We start from the raw sequence: 19,172 nt of genomic DNA on the forward strand, positions 1-19,172 counted from the left end.
TCTTGTAGAGATTCCAATTTTTTAGCTTAATGAATTATCTTACATCTAATAAGAGTCCAATTTTTTGGGCCAGATTATTCACTTCCCCAATCATTTAGAAGTGAATTTATGTGCACCTGAATCTTTCAAACTGTTTTGTATTCAAACCAAAATTAGTTGCATCCCCAATTTTCTAAGTTGGGCTCTGCCACAAGAGGTGCTGGGTGTGCCGCAAACAAAGATGGTGCACTTATAATGACTACAGGTAATATGATCTGCATACTAGTTAAGTTGGACCAGATATTAGTGGGAAACAGAACTGTGAAGGTAGAAAATGAAATTTGGGGCTCAATCATATTTTTCAGATGATATCGAATGCGAAAAATTATTGATGAGTTAGAAAGTAGTTCTATAATTCGTTGACTTTTTTGCAATTTTATATTGAAATCGTGCACAAGTTGTGTCTTCTGTTATAACTTATTTTTTCTTGACAAGAGCTAAATTAATGCTATTTTAGCTCATCCCCCCCTCCCCCACCCCAATTTTCTTGGTTTCAGATTGAAAGCAAGGGCAGTTGATGACTAACAAAACCTGTTACAGATATTTTTTTTTTTTGGGACTAGGCAGCTCAGATCAATATATAGCAAAGTAACAGGCTGCATTTAAAGTGAGATGAGCAATGATGATGACTTCACCTTTTGTCAGGTAAGCTTATTAATTTTCCAGAATTTCTTTAGAGTCTTATATATACATGAACAAACTCAATACGATTACGTTTTTCTATTTCCAATTTTCCTTTAGGTTGGTTCATCTGCCAACGCAGACAGTTTGGGACCTCAGGAAACTGTGCCTCACATTTCTGGTATCACTATCAAGGAGGATTTTCCAAATGGAGCAAGTATTGATGACAAAGATGGGTTTTTGAGGAGAGATAAGACATTAGACGGTGCCACCTCTAACAAGCATGGAACAGTTGGTTCTTTGTCTTTTAATGTTATTGATATGTCACGTCCAAACCAGCTGGGTGAATCATCAAAACAAAAGGCATCAGAGCATGCTGGAGATTTGGGTAAAGGTTCACAGGGACTGAAGACTTCTGTCAAAAAGCCTGCAGCTCGCGCCAAGGTTCCTTTTGAGAAAGGATATAGTCAAATGGACTGGTTAAAGCTTACACGGACACATCCTGATCTTGCAGGTTTTTCATGAAATATTCACTTTGCAAAAGATGTCAATAGTATTCATCATTAGGCAGTCGCTTTCTATATGCCCCTGAATGAATGGTTGCTTTATGTTTGGATTCATTTTTGTGTTTTAATAAGAGTAATGGGTGGAGTTCAGATGGTCCTATTGGCCTACCAAGTGTTGGCAATAGCTTTCTTGTGAAGGCAAAAAGTGGAATCGATAATTCCCTCTTCTCTGGGAATGCTACATTCCTTTATCTATTCTGTATCCCAGTTGTTGATGCTCTGAGGAAAGATTCCCTTCTTCGCACTTTACTCTCTATATGATTCTGATCTTCAACTCTTGCTTTTATTGCACTCATCCCTCTATTTTTTTTCTTTTATGCCGAATTATTGCAGGTGTTTTAAAGTTTTTTTTAACTGGAAAGAACCCTGCACAACTCCTTCCTTTAAAAGTACAGTTTGATAGTTGTGATATTTTAAAGTTCTTTATCTCTTTTCTAAAACCATCCTATGGAGATATTGTTTGGCAGCAGCCAAGTAGTTAGTTTACAAAAATTGGCTCCTTAAAATTATTGATCAGCTCATGAATGTTGAGTAATACAGCTAATGAGCCTGTGGCTAGTGCAGGGTTTAATTTATTGATGATTGGTATACAAAATATTTAATAAAATTTAAGCATCTTTTTTTTAAGAAGAAGGTAAAATGTTTGACATTGGTTAAACTACCACTTAAGCATTCAAGTAACTGAGAAAAACACTAATTATTGTTTGAATATACATTGCAAAATTCCTGCTTACTGTTTTCTGACTATTATACATGCCGATAAGGTTTATACTACCCAAAACATAAGATAACAACAAATGCTAAATTTTTGAATTGCAGAAACAATGCAAAATTGTCTCTCAATTTTGGATTAGAGACTAGATGTAGCAAATCATACCAACTTAGCAAGAGAATGTTTGTGACCCTAATAGCGGTATCAGCTCCATTCGATATCCTAAATCAATAAAAATTGGCAAATTAATAGAAGAATGTAGAAGCATTGGAATGTGATCAGTATACATGGGTTCTTTGAATTAAATTCAGTCCTCAATTAAATATCCTGTATCCACAAATTGTTTTTTTGGGGGGGGGGGGGGGTTCAAATTTGGCAAATATAAATGGAAAGATAAAATGTTTACAAAACTAGGTAAATCAACGACATAATCAATTAAATTTTTTTGGCACTTCAATATAAAGTAGAGCTACATATGGGTGTGTGTGGAAACAGATTGTTCAAAGCTACAGGGAGAGATTATACAGGATTTCAAAAGTTTTTTTGTGCACTCATAATATTAACTTAATATGGTAAAACTCCACCTAAAATGAGGACCATCATACTATGGATCTTTTAAGATGATAAGGTTTAAAGTAAAAAAATATTACTAAATTGAGGAAACTTCCAAAACCAAAAGGGACTCTCCATATGACTGCAAGTCAGTGAGTTCCATTAGTAAATAACTAATTCAAGAGAATTAATATATGAGAGAGATTTCTGGTGTGATTAATGTAGTCCTAGATAGGTAGAAGACCTACTAGGAGCCAGGTAGAGCAAACCCTCACAAAAGGTGCTGGCCGAATGGGGCAGATTGGGGTATTTTAGGTCAAATCTAGGGTTAAACTTATGAGAATAGGGTTGAATCTTATATGGTTTTAATGGGCAGGTCTAGGAGAAGCTAATAGGGTAGGTTTGAACAAGGTTTAAACAAAAATGAAAGATTACAGAAATTAGGGTTAGGGTTTCGGGTTTTAGAATTTAGGTTAAACTAGGGTTTAAACTTGGAATTAGGGCAAGGGACTAAGGTCGAGTGTTAGGGTCAATGGGAAGGGTACTCGGCTGTAATATGGTGTAGTTCTGATGGCTGAATTGGGCTATACAGAATTTAGGGGTTTTTTTGGGTTCTACAGAGACAAGACAAATTAGGGTTTGAGTGGTAGGATAGGGCTGCAACTTAGGTCGAGTGAAGGAGGAGATGGGAGGGGCCTGTGGTTGAAATTTGGTTGGGATTTGATTGAGGAACAAGGTTGGACAGAATTTAGAACAATTAGGGTTTATGGGGATCAATGGGTTTTTAATGGAGGAGACAATGTGGATCGATTAGGGCAGGTGGGGCTTGAGTTGGAGGATTAAGAAGAATAGGGGAATGCTGAAACAATAAATAACTTATTGGTTTAAGGAGATCTTCAATGGCAACAACCTTGAAGACAGCTTTGAAGATGAACCTCCCGATCTGTAAGATGCAAGGAGTCACTGGAGATCCACCAACCCTTCAACCTTGATATAACTCACAAGGGGGGTCTTGATATGACTCACAAGACAATCTCAGAAAAGAGAAACATCAGCAGCAATAGCCAGCAGCATAGAAACGAATTTTTTTTTAAACTTTAATTGGTGGGGGATCCTCTCCCACGATTTCTATTAATAAGGGCCTAAGGCCACAATCCTAATACAATTTAAAATCCTCTCTCTTCCAAAAACGTGGAAAGAATGTGACTTAATGAAATAACTCAAAGTTAAAAGTCCTAACTTCCCCTATTAACTTAAAACATTTAAAACTCTTAAACTAAGAAGATTCCTCATCAACCAATAGGATATAAGATCCTAATAGCCAATAGGAACACTTCACTTAAATTAGACCAACTTAAATTGAACCAATTGGATGCAACCAATTTGAACCGGTTCAATTATAGACATAAAAATAAAACTAAGTATAGAACTAAAATAAACTAAGTATAAACTCGTCTAAGGCTCCTGCTAAAACCCTATGATCAAGGGGGGCTTCTTCAGCTCATGGAGGCTTGGATCTGCATCAACTCTCCCCAACTTAGAAACATTCATCTTTGGTGAATGGGTGAAATCCATGCGACACTCCTGCCATTGGGAGTTAAGCTTCTTGACATCATTAGCAGGAGTCCAAGTGCTATGCTGTTTGGAAGAAACCTGTCCACGAACTTTGTGATGATGAGGGGGAAGCAACATGTGGGCAGCAACTCTAATACTTCCCTGGTAGAATTTTGGTGAGGCTGGAACGGTAGGAATAAAATCTTCAGGTCGTGGAGTCTTCTCATCGAAGAACTCAGGTCGCATCACAAACTCTATATGATCTATAATGCTAATAGCCTTCTCATCGAACTCCATTTCTTCAAGAACGGCATCTTGAATGTCATGACCTTCTTGTAGAATGCTCTCAACTACCTCTCCATCATCAGCCACTTCATCCATCAAGACTTGGGTAATAACATGAACACCTCTAGCATCACCACCCAAATCTTCAAAGTAATTAGCTAAGTCATCATCATCATCTGGGGATATGCATGGAAACCCGGTTCATTGTCATCATCAGGGGTTTCATCTTCCTTCTTAGCCACATGGACAGATTTGTGCTTTTGTGGGCACTCCCTAGCATAGTGTCCAATCTCATTGCAATGGAAACACTTGTGAGGATCACTATTGTCCATGGGGGCTTTACCTTTATAATCAGCACGTGGAGGAGCTGTAGGGCGGGAAGAACTACCAACAGAGTAGCCTGATCGAGTAGGACCAGCAGCAGAATTTCCAGCTCAAGTGTGTCCATTGATAGTAGACTTAAATGCTGGAAAAGTTTTGTTGGTGTCTTCAGTAGAGGAATCAAACCTTCTATTTCCAGCCAATAATTCTTCAGCCTTCAAGGCTTTCTCAAAACAGTCCTTGATGTTTCTAACATCAGCCACTCCAATAGCCCTAACAAATATCTGCTCTCAATCCCAGTCGAAACCAAGATAACATCTAAGTAGCTCCTTCTCTAGTGCCAGTACGAGAAGCTAGAGCATCAAACTGCTACATATACGCAGCTACAGTCATAGTTCCTTGAATTGATCTTGGAGCTGAGCTCTAAAGTGCCTGGGTAGATATTTCTCCTTCAAGTCATACCGCATGTCTTCCCAGGTAGTAGGTGCATGGTCATCAAGTTCCATGTCTCTCTCTACAGTGCACCACCATTCTCGGGTAGGGCCAACCAGCTTGGTACGTGCCAATCTCATCTTCCTGTCTTCAGGCAAGTCATACCAATCAAAATAATTGTCAAGGGCAGCAAGCCAGTCATAGAATACCTGAGGATCAAGATTCCCATCGAACTCCTTCAGCTCAAGCTTCACCTTCTGTGTGTCATACCTTTGATTGGAAGCTTCATTTGAAGTGAAGTAGGATCTCCAATACTCCTCAAAATTAGGTCTTTGAGGGTCTTCTCTAATTCGGTTCCTGTCTTCTCTGTATCCACCTCTGTCATGTTTGCGCATCTCTCTATGATCTCTATATTCTCTGTGATTCCTGGAGTGATCTCTATAATCCCTGGATCTATTCCTTTGATTTATGGTCCTTCCCAGGGTTCCATGTATTTCAGAATTGACTTGGAATCTGTCCTCTTCTAAGGGAATGTTGCTGTCCCTAAGAGGTGTAGTTTGCCTTTGTTCTATAACCTGTAATCGATCATTGACAGATTTCTGATCTGCCGAAAGCTTCTGGAGCATCTCCATGATTGCAGCAAGGGGATCAGGTGGTAGATTTGCATTCACCACTGGATTGCCAAGTTCATCCATGGCTCTGATACCACTTAATATAGTCTTACATAGGTAGAAGAACTACTAGGAGCCAGGTAGAGCAAACCCTCACAAAAAGGTGCTGGCCGATTGGGGCAGATTGGGGTATTTTAGGTCAAATCTAGGGTTAGGTTTATGAGAATAGGGTTGAGCCTTATATGGTTTTAATGGGCAGGTCTAGGAGAAGCTAATAGGGTAGGTTTGAATAAGGTTTGAACAAAAATAAAAAATTACAGAAATTAGGGTTAGGGGTTTCGGGTTTTAGGTTTTAGAATTTAGGTTTAAACTTGGAATTAGGGTAAGGGGCTAAGGTCGAGTGTTAGGGGCAATGGGAAGAGTACTCGGCTGTAATATGGTGTAGTTCTGATGGCTGAATTGGGCTATACAGAATTTAGGGTTTTTTTTGAGTTCTACAGAGACGAGACAAATTAGGGTTTGAGTGGTTGGATGGGGCTGCAACTTAGGTCGAGTGAAAGAGGAGATGAGAGGGGGTTATGGTTAAAATTTGGTTGGGATTGTATGGAGGAACAAGGCTGGACAGAATTTAGAACAATTAGGGTTTATGGGGATCAATGGGTTTTTAATGAAGGAGACAATGTGGATCGATTAGGGCAGGTGGGGCTTGGGTTGGAGGGTTAAGAAGAATAGGGAAATGCTGAAACAATAAATAACTTACTGGTTTAAGGAGATCTTCAATGGCAACAACCTTGAAGACAGCTTTGAAGATGAACCTTCCGATCTACAAGATGCAAGGAGTCACTAGAGATCACCAGCCCTTCAACCTTGATATAACTCACAAGGGGGGTCTTGATATGACTCACAAGACAACCTTAGAAGAGAGAAACAGCAGTAGCAATAGCCAGCAGCACAGAAACGAAATTTTTTAAAACTTTAATTGGTGGGGTAGCCTCTCCCATGATTTCTATTAATAAGGGCCTAAGGGCTACAATCCTAATACAATTTAAAATCCTCTCTTTTCCAAAAACGTGGAAGGAGTGTGTCTTAATGAAATAACTCAAAGTTAGAAGTCCTAACTACCCCTATTAACTTAAAACACTTAAAACTCTTAAACTAAGAAGATTCCTCATCAACCAATAGGATATAAGATCCTATTAGCCAATAGGAACACTTCAATTAAATTAGACCAACTTAAATTGAACCAATTGGATGCAACCAATTTGAACCGGTTCAATTAAAGACATAAAAATAAAACTAATTAGATAACTGAAATAAACTAAGTATAAAGTAGTCCAAGGCTCCTACTAAAACCCTATGATCAGGGGGGCTTCTCTAGCTCATGGAGGCTTGGATCTACATCAGTGATGTTAATTCCATACCATATTTGGATGGAAAGAAATGCACGAAGATTTGACGGCAAAAGGAAAACTGCTCCACTTATTTTTAAATTGGTGTTAAAAAGATCTGTGTGAGCTGGGATGTAAATTCAAAGATTCAGTCAGATCTGTTTCAGACCTTCTATGCGCTAGATACTTGAATATTCCAATAGTTTCCCCTTCTCCGCAACAGATTCGTGAAGTTGGGTGGTGTAAGCTAGATCCAGGATGGACTAAATTAAATATTGATGGGTGTTCTCTTGGGAATACAGGAAGGGCAGGGGCTGGTGGAGTTTTTCATGATGATAAAGGAAAACTAATTTTTTCTTTCAACATATCTCTGGGTGTTGGTATGAACTTTGCTGCTGAAATGGAGAGTCTAGTCCAAGGTATTGGCTTTGCTAAACAAATGGGAGCGCACTACCTGTGGATAGAGAGTGATTCTTCAGCTGTGGTATGTGCTATTTCCAGGAAATCAATTCCATGATTTGTTAGTCAATCTTGGATGTATGTCAAAGATTTCTTGGATTCCATACCGTGGAAAATAACACATTGTTACAGAGAAGCTAATCCAATAGCAGACTTTCTAGCAAAGGATGCTGCTAAGGAAGGTTCCTCCTCTACTTTGATTGTTTTCCCTTCTCATATTCAGTTGGAACTTGAGCGGGATGTTCAAGGCAGACCGCGGTATCGGTTCTCTAGTTAAATATTTTTATCTTTGTTAGTCTGAGTTGTTCCCTGCTGATGGCATTGCCGAAGGTGTGGCTTCTCAAGCTAAATTGTTTCTTGTATTCGTCAGTGTATGCCTGGATGTTAACTCTGCAACTCTTTTTTATTTTAATTTATACTTGCTGACCTTTAGCAAAAAAAAAAAACATGAGAGACAGAAAAGATACCAATACATAGTGTTGAAGGAGAGAATTTAGGGACAGTCGATAGGAGAGATTGGTTTAAACTTTAGAGTAGGGGAGATCGATTGAGAGGGTAGAACAGGTGAGATTTTAAGACATAGCTTTCTAAAAAAGAGGGGACTGAGTTACCATGAGAATTAAAGGAAATTAATATTGGTAAAGGAGGAGAAATAATGGAAAGATTTAAGGGGATAATGATTGACTTTAATGGAGATGATATGCTTTTGCGCGGATGTCAGGACTGACTCAATAATTGGCGACAGTTTAAATTATATGAAAATCTAAAAAAAAAAGTTATTTTCTAAAAAATTAAAGAATTTTAAGAGAGAGGGAGAGGAATTGAGAAGAGGAGAGAGAATAAGGGGACTGCCAGTAGAAATGAAGATGGAAAACAAGAGTATCCACTTGGAGGTTAGAGAATATGGGAAGGAAGGGGGGCATTGATTTCATGGTATAATGATCGATAACCTTTCCAATTGAGAAAAATAGACAAATGTGTATATATAGATTAGGAAGCTTGATTATTGATAGGCGTTCCTGTTGCTGTGTGTTGAAATACATTGTTGTGGCCCTTACTTGACAACTCGAGCTTTTGGGATAAGCGGTTGTAGCATGTTATCAGAGCGAGGAGGTCGGGTGTTTGATCGGGGTTGTGTAATGTGTTGTGCCCCCTTGGTACCACATGATGGTGTTATGTATAGAGCTTTGTGTTTGTGTGCCTGCACATACGGGGGGTGTTATTGTGTGTTGATGTGCATTGTTGTGGCCCTTACTTAACAGCTCATGCTTTTGGGATTAGTGGTTGTAACAGTTGATTCTGTTTGCATTTTCCCATTTTGTGCTACTACACCTTTTACATTCTTATTTGACTTGCTGAGGCAACAGGTGAATCTACTATGTTTATTTTTAATTGCAAGAAACTGTTCACTGAATTTCTTGAATATTTTGTTTCAGGAATAAAGGGACAATCAAATAAAAGGCTTATTTCCATGGATGAAGTTAAACAACACCAACAAGAAGGTTCCACTTGGACTGTCTTAAAAGGTCATGTGTACAATATATCACCCTACATGAAGTTTCACCCTGGAGGTATGGGTTTACTTTATTTTGTGTTTTATTTTAAGCATCATGGGTCTGTTTGGCAACGTTTTTTTTTTCTTCCAAGTATTTTTGTTGTTTTTCTTCTTTTTTAAACAGATTTGTGTATGGTAAGCTGGTTCGTTTTCTTTTTTTCTTTTTAAAATGAATCAGGTAAAAAATGTACTTATGTTGATAAAAATAAATAAGAAAGTAAAAATTGCTTAAAAACAAAAAGAAAGGAAGGCTTGCCCCTGAGCCCCGACATTCAGCACTCTCTCATCTTTCTTTTCTATCCCTCTCACAATCTTATTCTTCTCTCCATCTCCCCTGACATTCACAATATCACAACCAGAAAAGGAAAAACCTAGCAACTGGAGGCAGGGACCAGGATCGAGAGAGAGAGAGGTCGTGAGCCATTGCCATGGGAAACATGGAGAACTAGATGAACCTGATCATGGAGCTAAAATTCACTGCCAAGAGCTTGCAATGCCAAACCGCAAGTGCGAGAAAGATGAGAAGGCCGATACGCTCAAGGTCAAGAAGGCAATCGCATAGGGTAACATGGAGATGCAGTAGGACGCACTCCCCTTGTTAAACTTGGCTTAGAATTCCTCTTCCACTGTGAATCTTCCCCTTGCTAGGTAGTCTCCCTTCCTTCCCTTCTTCTTCTTCTTCTTTTCTCTTTCTCTCTTAATGACTTGTTGAATAATCAAGCCTAACTCAACTCAACCCATTTATAACTCCATTTAGACCCTAGTTGAACCGGCCCATGGTTCAACCCATGACTCCCATTAACCCAAGTGATTCACTTCCCTAATGCAGTAGGACGCGCTCCCCTTGTTAAACTTGGCTTAGAATTCCCTCTTCCACTGTGAATCTTCCCCTTGCTAGGTAGTCTCCCTTGTGAATCTTGCCCTTGCTAGGTAGCCTCCCTTCCTTTCCTTCTTCTTCTTCTTCTTCTCTCTTTCTCTCTTAATGACTTGTTGAATAATCAAGCCTAACTCAATTCAACCCATTTATAACTGCATTTAGACCCTAGTTGAACAGGCCCATGGTTCAACACATGACTCCCATTAACTCAAGTGATTCACTTCCCTATTCTCCTTAATAAATCCCTGTTGGGCCCAATTGAGTAAACCTGTGGGCCCACTCATAACTCCATTTAGACCCTAGTTGAACAGGCCCATGGTTCAACACATGACTCCCATTAACCCAAGTGATTCACTTCCCTATTCTCCTTAATTAATCCCTGTTGGACCCAATTGAGTAAACCTGTTGGCCCACTCATAATTCTTGATTAATATTATTATATTCCGCTCCTCATCATGACCAACACATAGCAGTGGCAATCTCATAAATCATGGATTTGCCCTTAATACTGGAATCTAGGTATGAATATCCCGATCAAGTTGAATTTAATATATTTCCCCAATCAAGGAGCCAATATCATTAATATTACTTATAATATCATAAACTTCGTACAATTCAAAAAATTTGAGTATTACAACCGGGCTTTCCACCACAAGGAGTCAATTGGATCGAACACCACCCCTTCTTCCTCAGATCAGACACTAAGGAACAACAGTAATGTTGAAGCAGAAAATCGTGGGCTCCTTGTGCCCTCTTGGGTTAATATATATAATAATCAAAGTTAGCAGCATGGGTCCAAAATTAGAAGATTCCCAAATTAGGAAGTTTCCAATTTGGTCCCCCTTTGCTTAGAGTACAAGGCAGAATCAGTTTCTAAATTGTTGACAATTACTAACAATGAAAATAGAAAGTAACTACTAACAATGAAATTAGAAGGTAACTAACTTCAGCTAGAACACTAGACTGAACCACAACTTAAACTGAACCAACTGGTTCATACAAAGATATAGGGACTTAAAATAAGACAAAATAACTCAACAACCCAAGAGCAAAAAATCGTGGCTGCTGCTAGGAAACAGCCTTTCTTCTTCTTCTCTCTTGAATACACCTTCAGTTTTGCATCACGTCTTGTAGGGAGACGGATAGATCTCTCTCATACTCGGCCAGATATTACTTATGCTGTAGGGATTGTCAGCCGTTTTGTACATGACCCACAGACTTCACATCTTGAGGATTTGAAATCAGCACCATAAAAGGGCATCTTATTTTCCGATAATAACCATCTTAAGCTGGAATCCTTTACTGATGCTGACTAGGCTGATTCTATTGATGATTGGCGTTCTACTTCAGGATATTGCATATTCCTTGGAGGGAAGCAAGAAGCATTCAGTGGTATCCAGACCTAGTGCGGAAGCTGAATACCGCACTATGGCACAGGGTGTATCTGAACTTATCCCTTCAGTCTATTACAATATATAGGACTAAGTTCCTCAAGATAAAAACAAGGGTAATTTACACATACCACCCCTGAGGTTTGACGAAAGGATATTTTCACCCCCCAGTTTTGGAAAATTCTGCGTACCCCCCTGAGGTTTGCAAACGGTAACAAATAAGCCCATTCCGTCAGTTCTGTTAAAAATTAGACTTGAATTGATGGAATTGCCCTTCTAAGAAGAACCCATAAAAAGAAAAAAGAGGTGAATGGACAAAATTACCCTTACAAAGGAAAAAAAAAAAACCTGCAACTCATCTTCCCCAATCAAATTGGGGAAGATGAGTTGCAGGTTTCAAAACCATAAGGGTTTTTCTTTTGTTTCTCCTCGGTCCCGGGTCCAACGGTCTTGTTGTAGTGTTCCATTGTTTACTCTTCCTCAGTCCCGGATCCACCGGTCTTCTTGTTGTGCTTCCTAGCATACCTCTGGTTCCTCAAGAACTTGGGATCCATTCCTTTGGTGGATGTGTGTTTGTGCCTCTTGGGCTTCTTAATTCCATTCTTGTGAGCCTTGTGTGACTGTTTATGTGCAGTGTGGTTCTTCGACTTCACCATTTCTCTGAGATCTCTTCTGGAATTATTTGATTTACGAGTTAGGATTTTCCACGGATATCGCAGAAGAGGCATCCCCTCACCGCCTTCAAAATCGGATATGACGTCGTTTGAACTGAGCTCTAAAGTCCTTAGATTTTTCAACAGGTTTAAGCAGCGCTTTCTGTGCTCTCCGTTCACCGAAGCTTTCCGTCACTAGAGAGCGACACCGGCGTCAGCTTCCCATTGACGCAAACCTGCTCGAATAGGGTGACGCTCTCTTCTTCGTTTCTCTCCATCTCCATCTCTGGTCGTCAGACATTTCCACTCACCCAAACTGTTGTTTTCTTAAAAATCATTTGACAATTTCAAATAGGAGGAGATGAAATTGGAATTCAGAGAATTGGAAAATAAAGGAAGAGAAAAAATTGGATTCAGATTTAACGACTGCTAGTCTCATTAATTAGAATTCAAATTGCATGAAGATCTACGTGGAAAAATGAAATGTAAAATTCAAATTCAATATCAGATCTTGAGCTACGAAGTATTATAGACAAATCTCATCAAATTGAAGCTAACAGTTGGAACAAAAAGAGAAGAAAAGAATTGAGTAGACCTGATCACCGGCCTTGAGCCTCATCTCATTGAAACGAGCTGCAACTGTGAGAATTCTCAGCGGACTTGGTCGAGTTTCCTTGGAACAGCCTTCACTTGTGAGAGATGAAGAACACGATTTCGAATCGCTCGGAGATGAGTCATCGTTTCCATTAATACTGCAATTGTGAAAGGATGGATAATAGTGGAAGCAGCTACGAGAGAGGAAATAAAACAGTTAAACGGATCAAGCATTTTAAAAGAAGAACACATTGTGAATTTGGAATTTGAATTTATGTGCAGGATTTGAAGCAGATTATCACCTTGGAATTGAAGAATTTGAAGAAAGAGACGGTGATTTCGATTCAGAGGTGGCGAGAAGGAGAAGAGCCTCTGCATAAATATTTTCAGAAACAGAAACTGGCGCCTCAACCTCCCTACTGGTTCTCCACCGGTTCGTCAAATCCAAATCCCCATCATATCAGTCTTCACTTCGTCATTATTTTTGTGCTCTGATTCAGATCCCTTCAACTTAAGTGTTTCGAGCTCTTTGCCAGGCTTGAAGTGTTCCATTAGAAGCCATGGATGGAGCAATCGATGGGGATACCTGTAACTCATCTTCCCCAATTGATTTGGGGAAGATGAGTTGCAGGTTTTTTTTTTTCCCCCCTTGAAGGGGCATTTTTGTCACTTTACTTTTTGATTTTAACAGTGTTAGTCATAAACTAACGGAATGGGTTTATTTGTTACCATTTGCAAACCTCAGGGGGGTACGCAAAATTTTCCAAAACTGGGGGGTGAAAATATCCTTTCGTCAAACCTCAGGGGTTGCATGTGTAAATTACCCATAAAATAAAGAATAACTTGCTGCCTAAGTAACTCTAACTTAGTTGTTGTTAGACAACTATTACAAGGACAATATTGACTTACTAAAATAGAAACAAAGATGCCGAAACTAAAAAGGAGAGTAACTTGACTAAATAACTCACTAACTTGTTACCCAAGTTAACTAAAACTTGAAACAAAGCTGAACTCCTAAATCCCCCACGCGTAGACAAAATTGAATCTTCTAATAAAGCCTCCAGGCAATCTGGTCTTGGGCCCCACAGGATCTTCTAATAACATTCCCATCAAGGCAATATGGCTGTGACACAGTACCACGTGATTAGTACCTCGGGTCCTACTCACATGAATAGTAACTTTTTCTGACTTCTATTTTGGTCCTTCCCTTCGTCATGCTTCGATCTACATCAGTCTGATCCTAAATCTTTAGTTCCAGATTTGTAGGAATTCGATTTCAAGGGCTGTACTCGATTTCCCCTTTCCTTGTTCTACCGTAACTATCTTAGTCGAGAGGCTGAAGAAGATGCTTCTTCTTCTTTTGATATTAAAACCCTCAATTCTATTTTTCCACAAGTACCCCTCCCTTCTTCCTTATTTCTAGCTTGTCCCTCTTTTATTTTCATTCCAAGTCTGCCCCTAATCTACAAGTATAAATCTCTATTGCATCCTTTGTTCTATTTACCTACCAATTGACCCCTTGAAAATTCTAGTTAGTTACTAGATTGCCACTACCATTGTTATTCGAGTTGTTTATCATTTGGGTGGACCCATGGCAAACCCAAATTTTTATAGATACACAAGATAGTTTGCAGAAAACCCTAAAGTTGGTTTTCCGCAAATCATCTGCTTATGTGGAAAATGGGTTTCTTGGTAATTATGGCCAAAACTATGCGAAAAATATACCACTAAGCCCCAAGAAACTGATTCAATAATCTTTTGTAACATATCTCCCTAAAACCAATGAAGCCAATGTCTTCAAGTCCATTAAGGTACAAAAGAATTGCACATTACTTAATTAGATTGGAGTAAATAACAGGGAAGCTTTATCAGCTTATCTTGTAACCAAAAATCTATCTTATTATTCTTTCTTTCGTCTTAATTTCTAGACTGCATGGTATGATATTGTATATTTTTTTGTTCTCGAGAACTATTTTGAAGATCAGGTTGACTTGAATTTTTATTCTAGAGATATTAAGTTGCATGGAAGAACCATGTGGCTCAGGCACAAGGCATCCCTTGATGCTTCATCACCTTGCCTGAATCTTCTTCACTAACATATACCGTTGTGGTTTGGCAGCTATATAAGCAAACAAAGCATAAGTCAGTTGGTCCAGACCATAGGTAATGCAGCGCTAATCCCGAATCAGTGAGAGCATGTGGGAGATTGGTTTGCAACAGGATCATAGGAAAAAGGACAAAATAAGTTTAAGAAAATTCAACTAACAGAATAAAGATAGGTCTACTTTTCCCAATACTGAAGTCGAGAGGGCTGTTCTGTAGAGCATAGTTATCAAGTCGGGAAGGCGACCATGGCAGCAAGGCGACCAAGGAGCCTGGACGCTATGGCGTTGCCTTGATAACTATGCTGTAGAGAGAATAGTTCTGCAGAATTTGGAAGAGATATGATTGTCCGATTCTCTAGATTGAAACAATCCTACTGGGAGTAGGAAAGCTGGAAAGCTGTAGAATTCGATGGGGGAGGTCTATGGAATTTCAGGTCAGAATATGGCAACATAATAACAATCAGATGAAGATTAACTAGAGACCAGAAAACAGAAATAAAAAATTAGGTTTGAAAATTAGAATTAATGAATTTTAGTAAGAGAAGGATATCTGAAACCAATGGATACTGCAGGTTTAAGAACAGGTCAAAAACTATATTTAGATTCAACAATAGCAGTAGAACAGCAATCTGAAACTAGGTCTGGAAAATTAGTACAGAAAACTGAGAGAAAGAACTAACATGCACATAAGAGTAGATCAGAATAACCTGACCTGATATGTAAGAAATTGAAGAAAAGATATGATTACGAATCACCACATAATTTACAGGGCTAGTATCTCACCAGTAGCCTTACTTTGGAATCACCACCACGAATTACTGAATCACCACAGCAGCAAAGGAACTAAGTCACTACAGAACCCAAAAGGCAAAGTCAAATTTTCATTCATCAAATTGGTGGGCAAGGCTGTAGCCACATACAAACTTATCTAAAAGACTCAAACAGGACTCAAACTAAGCTTATAACTCCGTCAACTAATAACTTACCTTGAAGATGGTCTTAACTGACTAGGATACTATAAAATAGTAAAGAAAAGAACTTCAAACAAGGTTGGACTCATAGAAACCTAATCCAGCCCAACTAAAACACTTTAATGACAATTAAAATTAAAGGAATAGGAGTCTCACTAGACCCCACAAATTAAGTAATTAATAAATCCTGTACTTATTCTTCCTACCCCTACTTTTGGTCCATTAAAGTGGCGTATTACAATAAAAAAAACTTATTGGACCAAAGGCCCAATATATATGTAAGCCAACTCAAGGCATATTTCCACTTATGTGTTTTATCTGCATCAATAGGAGTCCTAGGAGCTTTCTGTGGTTGAGCAAATGGTGCTTTCTCTAGTGTCTTTACATTTTGTAATCTAGTATATTAATAGTGCTATAGAGCTTGGCTTTGTTATCTTGTCTGTTGGTTATGTACTTTTGGCTGATTAATGGTAATTTTTTTGGGAAAGGTTTTCCTAGTCTGGCACCGCCATTTCCATGTGGCTGAATGGATAGAGTTGAAATTTTGTGGGCATGTAGACCCTAAAGGCCCATTCTCACATGTCAAGTTTCAGCCAAAAAGGAGTTGGTCAATTGGCAAAATGAAGCTTTTAAAATTCACTGGAAAAATAAAGTTTTTCTAAAAATAAAAGGTCAGTGAAAATACGAGGGAATATGCCAATACTGGGGAGCTTGTATGCTTGAATATGAATCTAAAATTCGGCATGTGTCAAATGTAAACCATTTCCTAGATATCCATATGGTCAGAATTGCTACATCACTTTTCCACGTAGCAAAACTTGATGCTGGACTAGAGAAACTCTCTAGTCTTGCCAGATTGGAGAAAAATTTTTAACTTTAGTATATTTCTCAGTTTGTCTAAAATTTTAATGTGTTTCATTTGGGTGTATGGTAGGGGTTGATATGCTAATGAAGGCGGCTGGGAAAGATTGCACATCTTTGTTCAGTATCCTTTTATGCCTCTTCAATTTTTTGGTGATTATCTGCAGATCCTCAAGCCATCTGTTGCTTTTATATTCTTGAACCCAATTTGTGTTCGTGTTTTTCTCTTTATTCATTCTTTTCTTTATTGTCACCAAGATTACTGCACATCCAAAATGTTGTCCTTAACTTTATTCTAGATAAATACCATGCTTGGGTGAATGCTGAGTTCCTATTGGAGAAGTGCCTGGTAGGAACTTTAGATGATAATAGATGATGTGTCATGGAAGTTCGATCATTTAGAAGTGGTTCTCTGCCACATCAAAATCATACTTAGAAAGATTAGCTTGAGCGAATAGCAAACTATAAGTCAATAAAAATATTTTACTTTTCTTCCATAATATGTATTTCTCTAACATTACAAAGCTGATAAGCCCTTTGAAGAATGCATCTGCTTCTCAAATGCTTCTAATCTTCATGTATGCAAATGGACTCTTTATGTAGAACTGCAATATATAACTTTTGAAATGCTTCTAATAAGTATATTTTACTTGCCAAATCTCGTGTGATGAGAGGGTCAAGAGTTGAGGCCTGTTTATAGGTCAACTAAACCAAAAATCAGTATGACCAGATGTTCTAACCTTGTATTTCTTACTCATATATTTGAATGGTTGAGAGGAAATCCAAAGAATTATGTCTCTTGAAACTTTGGTGCCCAAACAGCCAGAATGAACTGGCAAAAGTTTGGGAATGAGGAGAGCAGCAAGTTCGAAGGATGATAAGGGACTTGGAATTTTATTCTCTCAACATTTCATATCTTGTTTCTCCATATCTATTCGAGGTCTTACATTCTTGGATTTGGATTGAATTTTTCTCCTTTTTCCCGTGGAACCTTGGATTTGAACTTTCTTTAATACTTTGCACTTTTCTTTCCTGATAGGCCCCAACTGAGCTCTTCTTCTCCTCCCCCCCCCCCCCCCCCCCCCGCCTTCCCCTTTTTTTTGGCAGCGACTTTGGATTGATTCCTGTCTTACATTTTTTTTTTAAAGGGGGGGTGGTGTTTATTTCCTTCTAATACCACAATAGTGGTAGCACCTAGAGAGAGATTTGATCAAGATCATCTAAGAATAAATAAATAAATAAAAAGTTGTTTTTTTAAATCCATCGATTTGCAAAATGAGGATGAGCAGAATGCCCATAATATAACACTATTATGACAGTAAAAGAACAAGGTCTGAATAATCTAATAATGACGGTAGGGTTTTTTCTCATCTTACAGAAACCTTTTAAGTAGGAAATAATACCAACAAAAAAAAAAAGGAGAGAGATTGATATACTATCCACTTATATTGGCATCTTATACACCAAAAAGTAGTAACAGGTGATTTTTTTTTTTTTGGTAAACAGAAGTTCATTCATGGATGAGAGAAACACTCACGGTGTCCTTCTTACAGATATGGACAATCCATGGACTGGATAATGGCCAACTTGTCATACCCTCTAATGACAAGGCCTTCCTAGCCAAGGTATCAACCAGAGTGTTGAGTGACCTTGGTAAATACAGAAAAGAGCATGATTCAAAGAGGAAGGCTAAATACAGAATATCCTGAGTAATCGGTAACACATCCAGGGGTGGGGTCTTCCTATGATTTGTGAGAAGCTGGATCAATTCCAGGTTATCCGATTCAACTTGGACTCTGTCAAAGCACTCACCTAGACCATGCAACAATCTAGTATGAACAGCAATAGCCTCACCCTGAAGAATATTCAGGAAATGAGTTCTATCAGAGATAGCAAGAAGATGGTTGGCCACGAGAATTCCTTATCACGAAGCCAATCCCAGATTCTCCTGTGGCTGGTAACAGGGAAGCACCACAACTAATACAAAGGAAATTAGTTGGAGGTGGGGACCATTTAATGGCGGGAGAAGATAGCAGATTACCAGCCTGGGCTTGTTCATTACGACCTTTCCTTGATCCCCCAGAATTCCTCAAACGCAGTAGTCGCCATATGACAAACATCAGTTGGAGAAAGGGAATGAGTTGCATGGAGAGAGTTATCCCTAGCTCTCCAAAGGTACCAACAAATGAATGTACACAAGACTAACCACTGGGAGACCTTCAGCCTTATCCTTCGAAAGCAGCTCAACCCATTTAGAGATCCAGTTAACAATACCTGGGGATGTAGCATAGGAAAACTTGACGTTAAGGTTGCATTCAAACCAAACAGCACGAGCAAAGGAGCACTCAAAGAGGATGAGATCAATCGTTTGTGGCGACAACCTGCATCGGTGGCATTGGGGATCCATATGCATTTTCCGTTTATATAGCTCTTCCCCAGTAGCAAGGCCAGATGCACCTGCTTTCCAAAGAAAGTTTTGGATTTTGGGAAGGGTCTGACTGTTCCAAATCGTCTTCCATACTGATTTCGGGAGAGGAGCATGAGAGTTGTGAGAGGATGAGGAAGCCATAGCTTTACTTCTTGCTGATTGATGATTCGAGAGTAGATGATACGCAGATTTAACTG

The 19,172-nt window shown here is 38.8% G+C and overlaps 2 protein-coding genes and 1 pseudogene across 2 annotated transcripts; 1 reads left to right on the forward strand and 2 right to left on the reverse strand.

Annotated features, from left to right (window-relative positions):
* The window catches only part of LOC122669168, a 29,646-nt pseudogene extending 16,833 nt beyond the window's left edge, over nucleotides 1-12,813 (reverse strand).
* On the forward strand, nucleotides 516-17,109 carry LOC122669166 (cytochrome b5 domain-containing protein RLF-like). Its single transcript, XM_043865853.1, has 5 exons — nucleotides 516-684; nucleotides 781-1,174; nucleotides 8,977-9,111; nucleotides 16,621-16,671; nucleotides 16,847-17,109. The coding sequence occupies exons 1-5, from the start codon at nucleotides 652-654 to the stop codon at nucleotides 16,921-16,923; spliced, it is 690 nt and encodes a 229-aa protein (XP_043721788.1). The 5' UTR covers nucleotides 516-651; the 3' UTR covers nucleotides 16,924-17,109.
* LOC122669167 (60S ribosomal protein L29-1-like) lies at nucleotides 11,813-12,034 on the reverse strand. Its single transcript, XM_043865854.1, has one exon. It carries the CDS (start codon nucleotides 12,017-12,019, stop codon nucleotides 11,834-11,836), a length of 186 nt encoding a protein of 61 aa, XP_043721789.1. The 5' UTR covers nucleotides 12,020-12,034; the 3' UTR covers nucleotides 11,813-11,833.
* Nucleotides 17,110-19,172: the final 2,063 nt, after the last annotated feature.

This window comes from Telopea speciosissima, chromosome 7, assembly GCF_018873765.1.
Source record: "Telopea speciosissima isolate NSW1024214 ecotype Mountain lineage chromosome 7, Tspe_v1, whole genome shotgun sequence".
In the NCBI taxonomy this organism is placed as follows: domain Eukaryota; kingdom Viridiplantae; phylum Streptophyta; class Magnoliopsida; order Proteales; family Proteaceae; genus Telopea; species Telopea speciosissima.